This window comes from Meriones unguiculatus, chromosome 19 (assembly GCF_030254825.1).
Source record: "Meriones unguiculatus strain TT.TT164.6M chromosome 19, Bangor_MerUng_6.1, whole genome shotgun sequence".
In the NCBI taxonomy this organism is placed as follows: Eukaryota; Metazoa; Chordata; class Mammalia; order Rodentia; family Muridae; genus Meriones; species Meriones unguiculatus.
In genome coordinates, this window is record NC_083366.1 from 36,263,626 (window position 1) to 36,278,265 (window position 14,640).

The 14,640-nt window shown below is 43.4% G+C and overlaps 1 protein-coding gene across 1 annotated transcript in view; it reads left to right on the plus strand.

Annotated features, from left to right (window-relative positions):
- The window catches only part of Vps41 (VPS41 subunit of HOPS complex), a 156,607-nt gene extending 144,690 nt beyond the window's left edge, over positions 1–11,917 (plus strand). Inside the window, exons 25-29 of the mRNA XM_060372802.1 lie at positions 179–315; positions 7,955–8,054; positions 8,158–8,202; positions 9,600–9,679; positions 11,228–11,917. Of these exons, the coding sequence (XP_060228785.1) occupies positions 179–315; positions 7,955–8,054; positions 8,158–8,202; positions 9,600–9,679; positions 11,228–11,308 (443 nt within the window). The 3' untranslated portion in view covers positions 11,309–11,917. The remainder of the gene's footprint in view (positions 1–178; positions 316–7,954; positions 8,055–8,157; positions 8,203–9,599; positions 9,680–11,227) is intronic.
- Positions 11,918–14,640: the final 2,723 nt, after the last annotated feature.

A 14,640-nucleotide genomic window follows, 5' to 3' on the forward strand; every position in this document is an offset into this window, starting at 1 on the left:
CTTAAGAGTGTAATTTAAAGTCAAGGAGGATTGGTTCTTGAGAGTTTAGAAATTCATACTTTTTTTTACACTCACGTTGAAAAAAGTAGGCTCAGTTACTTTTGATCTAAAGTTCAATTGTGAACAAATAAAGTACATTCCAATATTGCTCATGTGTTTTTTTAACATGGTTTTATAGCATTTATTACTGGCTTGTTAAACAACATTGGCACCCATGTGGACCCCATTCTACTGATCCACCGTATTAAGGAAGGAATGGAGATTCCCAATTTGAGAGACTCCTTGGTGAAAATTCTGCAGGATTATAACTTGCAGGTAAGTATCCTGAGACAGATGAGTGTCTGAGTGAGTGGGTTCATCCATCTCTAGATAAAGGATTTCTAATCCACCTAGATGCCTGTCAGACTTTGCAATTTGATATTTGAAAACCTGTTCATATAGAGAACATGAAAACTTCTCAGCACCAGGAAGCCTCCGTATTTACTCTTTGGAAGCATTTTTCACTGTGTATAAATACAGCACAGCACTGAAGAGGCCAGGAGAATAGTTACAGAGACTGAACCAGCCACAAAAATGTTCTTATAGCAAATAAATATTGTGTTTAATTTGGGAGAATAAAATATCTTTAAATACTAATATTTCCCTTGCAGCCATTGAAGGAATCCATTGTCTGAAATACACTTAAACACAAGATCTCCTCAGCTGTCATCTGATTGGTACAATAATGCTACTTTATTGGCCTTTTTGTTCAAAATTTGTGATAAGAAAATCAGAACCCATTATCCTCATATAAATAATCAATACGCTAGTTACTAAGCATCCTAATCTTTTTTCCTTAAAATAATTGAACAGTGAATATGTTTCAGAATCCTGGTAGCTTCCTCAGTACATGAAAGAAAATACATTTACTTTTAAAACACAGACTTGTCCTGTCTGCAATCACTTGAAATTTTTTGTTGTTTTGTTGTTGTTGTTATAATAGATAAACTTGCTTTTCTGGAAAGTGTACATTTTCAGCTTGTAAATAAAAAATTATGATGCAAATTTGACAGGTCACTGTGAAGGACGCAGAGTAGAGGACCACCTGCTGAACTCAGGGTGATGGCACCAAGAATCAGGGAGAAGGTGTACAGGAGAGCAGACCAGGGAGATCACGGTGGCTGCATGAAGTGTGACACTGTTATGTTAACATCCCATAGTTGTGGTGAAGGTGTTCAAAAGTGGGCGGGGGCGAAGGTGGTCAGGGTGGCATTAGGCGAGAAATTGAGAAGCCAGGGCCTTGTGGAATTAACCAAATGGACTCTGAGAAAGGGCTGGTGCAGACAAGGGAACTACAAAGGAAGTTCCAGCATCCTCATGGTCCTCAGGGAACTGTGGTATGACGGAAGACACAGCTTGAAAGGAGGTTTTTTCTGTAGATTGGAGTGGACAGTCCGGAGCCTTAACTTGGGAGTGCTGCGTAGGAGTTGGAGTTAGTTAAGAAGCATGTATTATGCTGAGGCAAAGAAGCTGAGGCTATATTCTGCAGAGCATAGCCTTGTGCTGGTTGTTATGCCCAGTGACCGTGGAGGTTTTCAGATAACCCTAGAGAGATTATTCAAGAGAGAAAGGAAAAGGGAAAGAGAATAAGAATCTAAGAACTGGCTATTGGGGAGGAGCAAGAAACAGAGCAGTGCCTACTTTGGGGAGTTCGCCAGGTATGCAGAACAGTGATCCAGATATGGAACCTGCTACCTCAGGCTTGGAAGTATGCTTAGGGGCAAGTGGTGCCAGTCCCCAACCTTGTAAACCCTGTGAGTAAGATCGGTAGTACCTTGTGCTTTGGCCCTGCCTTATGCTTCAGAGTGTCTTATGCCACTGTGACACCTGTATGGTGGGATTCCTACAGTGGTCTCGGAGCTGGGCTTTCAGGGTGAAACCATGCTTCTGTTATGAGCGCCCTACAATGTGCCCGACAACAGAAGCACCTGGCACTTCCCTCACTGTGTACTTTTCTTAAAGCCCACACACATGGCTGCACTTTCACCGTCCAGTCACTTTCTTTGAACATATTTGCATAGTTCTGAGACAGCTGAAAATACAAAGTATTGGATATAAAGTGAATGTTTATCATTAAAATGATCCTCTAAAACAGCTGGCAAGTCAACATCTTTGTAATTATAAATGCATAGAGAGCGTTTCCTTATTCTGTGTAAATATGGGTAGTGATTTAAGGAGACCCAGGATTTTTTTGACCAATGGGCCCAGAGAGCCAGTTACCCATCAGTCTCTGGATAGAGGAACTACCACTTAGAGGAAGAGGTAGGAGTGGAGAAGGTAAGGTCAGAACCAGGAAAACCACCACACTAGTACTGCCCACTGGAGCTCAGAGGCCTTGGTAGAAGATGACAAGAAAATTTGCGGAGTTCCCAAGAAGCTTCCTTCTCATAGGTAGAGAAGGCTTTAAAACGTACACGGTCTGTCTGTCTGTCTGTCTGTCTGTCTCTCTCTCTCTCTCTCTCTCTCTCTCTCTATATATATATATATATATACATATGTATGTGGGGGGGTCTGCTAATTTTCATTAGTGGCCACTTGTTTATCTACTGTGTCTAAGCAACCTATTGAGATCATCATAAAAATATCCTGGTTCTCTGTGGACCCTTTTTCTTTTCTTTTCTTTTTATAATTATTTATTTTTTTATTATTATTAGTTACATTTTATTAACTCTGTATCCCAGCTGTAAACCGCTCCCTTATTCCCTCCCAAACCCTCCCTCCCTCATTTCCTCCCTACCCCTTTCCAAGTCCACTGATAGGGGAGGACCTCCTCCCCTTTCATCTAACCCTGTTTTATCAGGTATCTTCAGGACTGGCTGCAAAGTCCTCCTCTGTGGCCTAGCAGGACTGCTCCTCCCTTGGGGGGTGAGGAGGTCAAAGAGCCTGCCATTGAGTTCCTGTCAGAAATAGTCCCTGTTCCCCTTACTATGTGAAACCAATTGATTACTGAGCTACCCAGGCTTCATCGGAACAGAGGTTCTAGATTATATCCATACATGGTCCTTGGTGGAGTGTCAGTCTCAGAAAAGACCCCTGTGCCCAGATATATTTGGCTGTGGACCCTTTTTCAACTCCCAGCTTTCTCAGAAACCTGCTTTGATTTCATTGTATTTGTCTTTATTTTTTTTTTGTTTCATAAAACTATAATTTATGGTATTGTTTATAATAATAATGCAACCCCATAAATCCCCCAAATCTAAAGGAAGTATTAACAGACTCATGAATTTCCAAGAATCCTGTGTGTGAGGTAGGGCGCAATGTGAAGTGCAGACATGAAGAAAAGCCTTCCAACATAAAGGTCCTATATCACAGGTGTGCTGCTGTACACCTGCTCAGTGACCTTTTTGAATAGATTATGCCTGGAGGACGCAGGGTTCTTTAAGGGAGACTATACTGCAGTGTTTTGAAATAATTTGGCAGCCACCTGATAACTGAAAAAGAGGAAAGAAGTAGTGGTGAAACTTGAGCAACTTCCTTTTTTCCTTTTTTTATTTACTTTACATCTCAAGGGTGCCCCCTTCTTCCTCTCCCCCTAGCTCCCCCTTTTTGCATTTTCCCCTTCCCCTCTCCCTTTTTCCCCAGAAAAGAGGAGCTGCCTCCCCCTGTATAAACCTTCCTCAGTACATCAATTTTCATAAGGACTAAGAGTATCTTCATCCCTGAAGGCCAGGCAAGACAGCGCTGCCAGGGGGAAGTGATCCAAAAGCAGGCAATAGAGTCCATGTTAGAAACCAACCCCACCCCCTCCACTCAACCAGGCAACCCATATGAAGACCAAGCTACCCATCAGCTACATGTGTGCAGGGGGCCTGTCTCCGGATGATGTAGGCTTCTGATGTTACCATTTCATACTTTCTAACATAACAGCTCTCTTTAACTGAAAGGTAACAGAATTGAGCATGTTCACTGCCTCAGGTACAGGTGAAGTTAGGGAAATAGAAATCAGCATTTTGGCCAGTAACCCCTTTGTTTTTGCTGGTCTTATTTTTTCCCCTCTCTGTATAGCCTTGGCTATTCTGAACTCAATTTGTAGGCAAGGCTGGCCTGGAACTCAGAGATCTGCCTGTCTCTGCCTCCCTGAGCCCTGGGATTAAAGGGGTGTGCCACCACACCATGCTGTTTTTGCTAGTCTTATTTAACAGACATTTTAAGTGCCTAATGTGCCTATAATTAGCACCAGCTCCACAGCTCAGAGTAGAAGACTGGCGCTCCAAAAGGTTAATGATGTGCTGTTGTGGGAAGATACAGAACTAGTTTTAAACTCAGGCCCTCAGAGTGAATGCCATGTCATTTTCATTCAGGACTGCATTAGCTCTAACAATCCCTAAAATATCTGCCAGGTTTGACCACTTCCTGGCTCTTCCAGTATAGGAACATTTCAAGGGCAGCAAGCCTATTTATTCCTAAAGAGGCAGGAGGTGTGAGGCCCTAGCCCTGAGCTGAGCCCTAAGTCCCTGTCGTGAGTAGAAGCCTGAGCCTGTGCAGGTCAGCAAGTGATGTGCAGTGAGGCCTCTTTCTCCTGCTGCCCTCCAGTCATCTCCAGGGCCACAGAACTGCACCAACATTTGCTGCAGTTCTCCTGTGGCTTGGTACTTAAAACAGAAGACACAAATCACTTTAGAGAAATTAATAACTTTCTTGCTTGTTTTTTTTTGGGGGGGAGGGAGCACAAATTTCTTTTTCAATCATATTATCTAACCTCTCTGTTTTTTTCTAAGATGGTTTCTAAACTTGCAAATCCCTAAAATAAGCTTTTAAGACCAAACAAATTTTTTTATTGTTTACAAGTTATTCTAGTTTGATCTTATCACCACATGTAAGTGACACAGGTGGACTATGCAAGCCATCCATTGCTTTCTTGATCCCTTTAGTTCATATATACTTTGTGCTTATTGAGTTAAATACAGTCATGATTTTAAGTTTTTTAAAACTGAAAAGACCTTTGAGTTTATCTTTCCCAGTTTCTCTCTATACTTTGTAATGTTTGGTAATAAGCAAACAAAAGCAAAGCTTTCCAAGTAGAATTGACATCCCAGAACACCAATAACCATGGCCAGGCTGGAAGTGAGAAAATCCATGGGGCTTGGAAGCCAGGTAGCCTGCAGCCATTTGCATTCTAAGGACAAATACATGCAAAATGAATAAGGCAATGCCAGCAAAATCCCAGTGTTGAAAGTCTTTTCAAATATAAACTGCAGAAACTTGGCAGTTTTTCTAGCACATTCCCCACAACAGCTGTTTCTAAGGAGCCATAATGATTTCTCTGATTTGTGATTCTTAATTGCTTTGTGAAATATCTGTGAAGCTGGAGTTTTCCTTTTACTTTGGTATTATTATCCATGTTTATGTGCTGTAAAGGAATCAAAAAGAAAATGTGGAGCAAGTCTGAGGTCTCATGGCAGTTGTCAACACCATAAGTATGTTCTCATTTAACTTTCCCACTGAATATGGACCATTGATTGTACAGGTGTAGCTTGTATCTTTAAAACAAATGATGAAGGGAAGTGGAGAGGAACAGGGTAGTTGAAAGGATGTGGGAAGAAGCTGTTCCTTAAACGTGGATAATCTGGGGAGATTAGAAGGACCTTCTATAAGGGAGATTTCTAAAAAGATAATATTGTTCCTTCTGAGTAATGTCAATGATGTTTCCTGAGAAAGAAGCAGTGTTATGAAATTGAGGAAAGGCAGTATTTTTTCTTGGGCGGAGCTCTTAATCCAGAGCATCACTAAGCCAGGTTGATAATAGTGAGACTCGTACTGACCAGATGGTGAAGGTTCATAGATGCAAAGCTGTTTCCGGTAGTCCATAGGCCTGTCCCTTTAAGACTCCCATCACTCTGAGAGGCTAGCCCCCACAGCCTGCATGCTCTCCCTGGGACAGTTAAGCATACTGTGCTGTGACTTTACAGCTCCTAATTTACATGTCCTATCCTGGTATCGGCCTGCTCCATGTTTCTGTCACAGAGGCCCAGTCCAAACTGAATCATGCAGTGAACTTCCGCAAGCTCCCCAAAGGAAATAAGAGTCAGATGCTTTCCTGTGTTTAGGGATTTTTATTATTCTTTTCTGACCACAGCCCCATCCCATGAAGGGAAGCCCCTCTTCCTCTTGAGACTCCATTCATGTTGTTGTCATTCATTCATGTAGTGAACTGACCCTTTCTGAGACTTTTCCCCTCACAGCTCCTGTGGTCACAGTGCCCTTTTCCTCAGTGAAGTCCATTTCTCTGTCACTCCATACATGAACCAACCTCACCTCTTTGCTTTCTTCTATTTAACAGTTCAAACTGATTTTCATTTCTGAAAGTGACCTCAGAGGGAAGCCAGCACAGAAAAGCGAAAGCCTGCACAGCAGTATGCTGTTTATCTTCGTTCGCTGGCCTCCCTTGGTTGCCTGAAACTGTTGTACATACTAAGCCAAAAACACTAATTTTTTCCCCCAGGGACCCTCAGTTTTTGGTGACTACCTTCCCAGATCATGTCAGTGACACTTAGAATTTTTTCACATTTCTTCTGGTGCAGAGCCTTGGATTTTGATCAAAGTAGGCAGAAAGTATCACTGTAATGTTTTCTTTCTCATGGGTTCTTGACTCTGACATTGTTCCCAGAAAGTACTTCCTGTGAACAGGGAGCATAGTCATTGGGCTTTGCTGCTTTTTTTGCAACTGTGGCCTGTGTCTGTTCCATGGCTGAGCCCTCCATCCATTCCTGCCAAGAAATATACCCTTGACAGTGTCCCCATGCTTCTTGAGCCTTGTCTGGAGGGGCTGAAACTGAGCTTAGTGGTTTGATGTTGGAGGCCAGAATACTCACTGAGAAATTTTCTGAAAGTTTGCCAGCATCAATATTTTGTAGATAACTTTCTTGGTGTATTGTTTTTTCCTCTTCTTTCTGTATGCTGTAATGATTTCTGTTAAAACCTTAATGTCTTTTTTAAAGAAAACAAAAAAAAAAAGTTACATTTCTAGTAGAATCTGACAGGGAAGTTAAATCTAAGCTATGTGTTAACACACCTATAAACCTAGCATTTGGGAGGTTGGGGGCGGGAAGATCCCTGTCTAGTGAGACACATTTTTATAAAAAGGGTAAAAAAGGAGGAGAGGCCCCCCATAAGTAGTATCAAAATAAACGTGAGAATATTAAAGTCATGCAGTCTTGTTTGTCACAACTGAACACTGGAAGTGACAGGGACAGAACTGTAATCATCAGTTCTGGTCCTGAATGTGCTCGGTCATGTGATTGGGGGCAGTAGCTAGCTGGAGTCACCCAGAGCTGATGCCCTTGGGCTCTGTCCTTGGACCATTGTGTGTGGTTGCCATGGAGGGCCCTGGTTGCTTTCCCTGCGTCCCATTTCCAGTGTTGTGAATTTACACTTGAGGAAGAAAATGGCACATCTTGGTTTAGAGCTGAAAGTGACATCACTGTGAAGAAAGCCAAGGCGCACTGGAGCACATCCAGTAACCACAGCACAGGCAGGCACATTTCTCATCTACTACTGCCTTGTTCTTGCTGGCCTCAGTGCATTTCTCAGAGTCGATGGATTTACTAAATGAGAAGATAGCTTTGGAATGATAAGCCTTCCTTCTGTGCAAAAATCTGAAGGTTGGAGTCTGTGAGTCATTTAAGAACCAGAGTGCCGGCCAGCAACCATGATCCTCCATGGCAACCACACGAAAAGTACAGAAGCCCGTGAGATAACAATAGAATTTTAGTTCAGGGCAAGACTTTGGAATTTGTATTTGATTTTACTAATGCCACAGTGTGGTCATAAAGCAAATAAATTGCCAAGAAAAATGCTGGCTTACTTGACAGGGTTTGGCGGACAAACCATGTCTCTGACATTTTCTGATCCCTCAGTTATACACTCCCAATACTTGGGTTACTAAATGGTCTTTCTTTTTAAACATGTACATTAGATTCTACTTCGGGAAGGCTGCAAGAAAATCCTCGTAGCTGATTCGTTATCATTACTGAAAAAAATGCACCGGACCCAAATGAAAGGCGTTCTGGTTGACGGTGAGTAAAGCTGAGAGAACATTCAGAACCATGTTCTGTGCTTTCCAGAGCGGCCAAGCAAATGGAAATGTGCTTAACTTTTAGTGTGTGTGTTTTCTTACAGAAGAGAATATCTGTGAGTCATGCCTTTCTCCCATCCTCCCACCAGGTAAGATGCTTAAAAGGGAAGTCATTTCCAAAACACGTGCTCATGGTGAGTGGAATTAAGATTTTTGAAGTTAGCAATTAATGCCTGCAGATTATGTGGCTTCACAGTTAAGGATTTCAGCCCTTCCTTGCTCCTGTGAATGCTGCTGCTGCTGCTGCTGCTGCTGAGAAAGCAGGGAGTATCAGCATCTGGGAGCTTTGAAAGAAACCCCAGTGCTAGCCCTGCCATGGATTAAGAGTCCTGGAGTGTGGCCTGAGAGCCAGTACTTCAACAAGGTGATGCTAATGGGCCCATTTAGGGGCAGTTCTTTGAGAATCTTCAAAAGTAAAGCAACGCCAGACAAAAACTTAACCGTCCATCCACATATTTCTGTTCTAAACGAAAAGACCCATATGGGTATCCAGGGACAGATAATGAGTGCCCTTCATCTTCACTGTAGATCTGGTTCCCCAGACCATCTCCCATCTTAATGGAAACAGTACTCAGCATCGAATTTGACTGACTCACTAAAGGATAGAAGCTTCTGTCCTTTCTTGGTAGATGGTCATAATAATAAAATGTTCTATATCCAAAGATCCTTCAGACATGAGAAAAGCAGACTCATAGTTTGAAAGTAGAAACCAGGGTACTGTAAAATGCAAATTCAGCATGGAAAAGCACAAAAGTGTGGCTGCTCACAGATGCTCGGTGTTAGGACCTGTGTTAAGACCTTGTTAGGAACTGGTGTTAGAACTGTGAGTTCCGTACCATAGGAGCATGGGAAGTCATTGCCCACAAGCTCTGTTCCTAAGGGAGCAGGTTTGCGCTTTCAGTGCTTCTGTAAACCACAAGCTTTAGGTGGTGTTCCGGTGGAAAGAGGCCAGGGATGCCCTGTGAAGATCCATCTTCCGCTTCTCCTGTGGCGGGCACTAGGTCCTACCAGAACTAAACTGGCCACACCATAAAAGCAGATGAGAGGACTGACCAAACAGAAGTGTAGGAAACGCAGAAAGCCTGGGTTCCTGACCCAGCTCTGCCTCTGTCCTCTTGGCAAAGATAAGGTGAACTGAAAAACATTTGTTCAAGCTACATACTTATTTCAGTACATGGCAGTTGGAATTGTGGTCAGGACACATAGAGACACATACATTCTAGTTTTTCAAATAAACATCACCATGTTTGCTATGAAACTGTCCTGCATTTGTCATCTTGGTAACATGCTGAGGCCAAGAAAGTAGATTATAAATTGTAGTTCATAGCAGGGTGATTTTAATACTGGCTCTGTGCTTGGACCTTCACCCCTCCAGATGCTTCCATACGGATACCTCTTCAGAGGAAGCCTGCTGCTGGGAAATTTACTCAACCGTTTTCCAGTCAGCCTGTTACACTGAGTTCTGTTCCTTCTCCACCCCTTGCAGATGCTGCGAAGCCCTTCAGCGTGGTGGTCTTCCATTGCCGGCACATGTTCCACAAGGAGTGCCTACCCATGCCAAGCATGGTAAGTTCTCAACCATCACCTGTCAGCCAAAAAGAAATAGACATAGAGCAACCACGACTGGACCTGACCATCCTATAGCTCTGGCTTCCTTAATTCTAATAGACAAATTGGTTCTGTGTGTCTGGCTGATTCCCTGGGTTCTACATTCATGGGTTGCGTCAACCTTTCATCCACGATACTGGAGAAAGCCTGCATTGTGCTAAATGTGAGCACTTTTCCTTTTTTGCATTTATTCTGTAAACAAAACTGCACACTATACAGCATTACCTTGTATTCCTTATTGTGAGCAACCGGAGATGCTCTAAGTATATGGGGATTACGCATAGGTTGTGCCTTTGTGTGTAACGGTGTTCTAGCCTGCTTTTTTGTTACTTTCATAAAGCACTAACAAAACCCAACTTGGGCAGGAAAAAGTTCATTGGCTTTCAAGTTACAGTCCATCATGGAGGGAAGTCAAGGCAGGAGCTAGCAAAAAGAACTGAAGCCGAGACTGTGGAAGGACATGGCAGCTTGCTTGTCCAGTCCGCTTTCTCACAGAGCCTCGGGCCGCCTGCTGCCTGGTGTGCTAACTGCAGGCCTTGACCCTTCCACATCAGTTGCTAATTAAGGAAATGCCCTCACACACTAGCCTACAGGCCAAAGTAATAGAGGCAGTTCCCCAACTGAGGTTCCCTTTTGATGGTTGGAACTCATGTCAAGTTGAGGGTAAATTTTTAAAAAAAAAAAGCTAACCAGAACAGAAGGAATTGAGTATCTGTGGATTCTGGTATCTGAAGGGGGTCCTGGAATCCTCTGGGCTCAACTGTCTTTTTTTTTTTTTTTTTTTTTATCTCATCGGTGTATTATTTACTTTTCAAGTGTGAAGTTTACAGTATACTATAGATAAAATAAAAGCATATCCACTTGAGGGAACCCATGCTTTTGAGCTGATGGCTCCTGGGTGTGCTGTGTGGTAGGAAACACTTGAAATTAGGGGAGTTTTCTCCACCTGCCTTTTGTGGCATGCTGCTGTTACCCCAGGCTACCCAAAGCTGGCTCTCCCCTGGTGACCGCCCCTTTCTGCATTGGTGTATACACATTCATGTGTTTGTACATACACATAGGTCAGATGACTACCTCAGATGCTGCTACTCAGGACATGTCCTCTTTGTAACAGGGTCCTCTCACTGGGACTGAGGGCTCACTGAGTAGTCCAGGCTGCCTGACAAGAGCCCAAGGATCCACTTGTCTACACGTGCCAGCACTGAGATTACAAGCCTTTGCCTCCACATCTGTCTTTGCTTTTCAAACAAAGGTTCTAAGCCTTGAACTAGGGTCCTAATGCTTGTACTTTCCCAACTGAGCCATCTCCCCACGCTCTCTGGCGTCCTTTGAGTTGCAGGGTAACAGAAGAACGAATCCTGTCTGAGCTTAAAAAAAAGCCTTCTATGGAGCAAGGAATAATGCTTCATCGCTTCAGAGCCCTTGACCCCCTGAATGATGCTAAGTCATCTTTCTGACTGTGGAAGTAGACAGCTTTTTTAACCCGTGCTTTCTACTTCTCTGCAGAGCGCTCCTGCACAGTACTGCAACATCTGCAGTGCTAAGAACCGCGGACCTGGAGGTGCCATCCTGGACTTGAAGAAGTAGCCCTGCCTGCTCGCCAGCTGCCCTTTGCCGCTCTGCTCCAGGGGCTGTTGGGCCACAGCAGCTGTGTTGACACCGCCTATTCAGGAATGTTTTCAGGGATACCCTGTGCTCCACATCAGTTGTCTTTCTAGACTCACCCTCTGGAAGCTTCTTGTCACTGATGAAGAAATCAAGGCTGTTCCAGTGCCGTGAAACATTTGGAGTCATAGTCAATATTTCATGATTTGTTTATTTGGCTCATTTAGTTAGCAAATGAAAACCCAAGGCTCAGAGTTCCAGATGACGTTGTTAGATCTTCATCACACCACCAGGCATGAAGTGCAGTGCTGAGAACATCGCCAGCTGCAGTCAGCCAAAAGCTTTGCTGGTAATAATTCCAGCATTCCTGGTTTCACTGTTAATGTCATCAGCTGTGGTTAGCTTCCTAATATGCAATTTTGACTGAAAACTGTCACTCACTTAGTGACATATGGGAACAGCATTAGCTGATGCCCTGCAGCTTTCTGTTTGCTACTTCCATGCCCTACGTTCTGGCTAGTCGAGTTATCTGACCCCATCAGGCACACAGTGTTTGTTGAATGAATAAATGCTGTCTTTCTCATTGTGAAACTTTTATTGTGTTGCAAGCAGACCAGTACCCTTGAAGGAATAGAGGTGAGTTTTGGCACCTTAGTACCTGAGGAGCTGTGGTTGATAAGTTGGGAGGAAGCCAGTGACCCTGTCAGAGCTAAGTGGGACGTTCAGATGGCAGTAACAGACTAAAGATGTGCTCAGTGTCTGAGGATGGTTGGGGGTGTCCTCACCGTCTGAGGAAGGGTGGGGGTGTGCTCAGTGTCTAAGGATGGTAGAGGTGTGCTCACTGTCTGAGGAGAGTTGGGGCTATGTTCAGTGTCTGAGGATGGGCAGGGGTGTATCTCAGGGCTTCGACATTGTGTTGTTCTTAACAGTTCCAATTTAATGTAAAGATTCTGCAGAGTAAGTTTTATCACTTCTTCACTGTTTGGAGCAGGAACATTTTACTTCCAAGGTAAATTACACTAATTCTAAATTACTTTTGTACAATAAACCCTAAGTGCAGAAAAGAGGGTAATAGGCTTGCTTCACTTTTAAATAACTGAGCTGAGACACAAATAATAAAATGGGCTCATTCCCTTTTTCAAAAACAACTTAAAATCTTCACAACAAGATTGTTTTGTCAGTAAAGAACATCACCCTGTTTTCCTGAATGATTTTCTATTTTGAAAAAACTGTGTTGGATAATTGTACTAAAGGATAATCAGTCCTTTCTGTTGTTTTTTACTTTCTAAAGATTTAAATATAACAAAATAATAAAACTGCTAGACATCCACTTTTGTGATGTTAAAAGAGATCTAAAGAAAAGTTTCAGTGGTTAAGAGTACTGGCTGCTCTTTGATGGGAGCCGGATTCAATTCTCAGTACTCACATGGGAACTCATAACTGTCTGTAACTTTAGCTCCAGGGGCTCTGACACCTTCTTCTGGCCTCTGTAGGCAACAGGCATGCATGCATGTGGCATACAGACATACATCTATCCAAAATATAAACACTCATAAAATAATCTAAATTTTTAAACAAAACATGTCTGAAGCAAGCATGGCCTACTGTTACCGGAGATTATAGACACAATTGCTTGTCCTTGAAGAAAACTGCCCTGTGTATGAATCAGCCAAGTTCAAAATTATTTAGTGACAACTATTTTATGTTGTTTGTTTGTTTGTTTGTTTGTTTGTTTGTTTTTAACCAGAATTTCCTACATCACTGAAAAGTTTTCCAGACACTCTCGGTCACAATATTTTAATATTATAAAACAGATCTTTGTACAGTGACCACTCCGCGCAGGGCTTTTACGAGCCCTTAAGCCTTAGCCAGCCTGCAGCCATCATTAAGGATTCTTAGTAGATTGCCCATGAAGACACACAAAAGCTCAGCAGCTCCCCGCAGGTCAAGGCAGGAGTCGGTGCACCAGCTGGAGTGAAACTCAGGGCGCAAGCTCTTACCCACTGCAGATCTTTTTACAGAAGTCCTTAGCTGACCTGTTTTGGACAGTGTGCAGAAAGAGAAAGGTGTTGTTTCTGAGATTTCCACAGGTGACAGAAACAGTGGTGGATCTGAAGAGCTAGCTGTAGGAAAATTCTGGAAGCATTAAGCCACCCACACAACCTGGCTGCTGTGGCTGCCCTGAAGCCACTGCCCATTTCCACCAGAGGGCGGCTGCACCCAGCAGTGTGAGTGTAAGTAAAACATTGACCTGTTTCCCAGTTCCACGTAAGGTTCTTAATAACCTTAAGGAATAATATGTAGACACATACATTTAGGGGAGAGACTTCTGTATGTTAAATACTGAATCAGTTCCTTGTGGTTTGTTATTAAAGCCTGGGTTGTTAATGCTACACTTCACCTCATAATGAGTTTCATTCCCTATGCCTGGATTCTTCTCGGGGCTGGTTTCTACAGTCTGAGAAATCAGCCTGTATTTGTTCTCACAGAACCAGACACTGTCCAAGCTCTTCATGTGAATGCAAGCATTTCCCTCTGGAATCCCTGAGTCCTGTGTGTGCTAGGGCTTGCAGGCTTTGGTTTGATCTTCATAGTGCACTGCCAGTAACTGTAGCCTCCTGTCTGTCACTCCTGCATAGTAGCTGCATGAGTTTACTGCTGTGCCTTTGCCCTTGTGCTGCTGTTGTCCTCTGCCACTCAGTCTGCTCAGACAGTCCCCACTCACCCTGACCTTGGAGCCCTGGCTAGATGCATCTCCCTTGCCCTACCCAGCACCCAGATCTGTCTGCCTTTGTCAGCTCCATGGTTGTCTGTGGAGCAAATGTAGTCTCAGTTCCCTCGGTTATCCAGTCTCAATTGGCTTTAGCCATCAGTCCGTGAACTAACCATGGTACATGGGGAATACAGACTTGGTAGCCTCTTGGTCTTTATCCATCACCATGCTAAGAATGTGTGGAGATAGGTGGAAGAAGATGGACATTTGCTTTCCAAGACTGCTGCTTCTCAGTGGAAACAGAAAGTGAGATGGCTGCTACTGGCTCCTAATTATCCCTTCCTCACTGACAAGCTGGGTCCTAGAATGGAGAGCAGGGCATCCACCCTCAGCCCTTATTGCTGCAGCCTGGACATATGAGCTCTTGCATCTTCAGGACAGTGGAACTGGCTCCTACATCATTATCATCATTATATTATTTTGGGTTTGGGGTTTGCAAAAGCTGGGTCTCCTGGAAGCTGTTGACTAAAATTTTAGGAATGTTTTGGAAAAGATTTGCTTTTCCTTTCTTGCTGTGGCATTCTTGTCCTTGTTTCTTTTT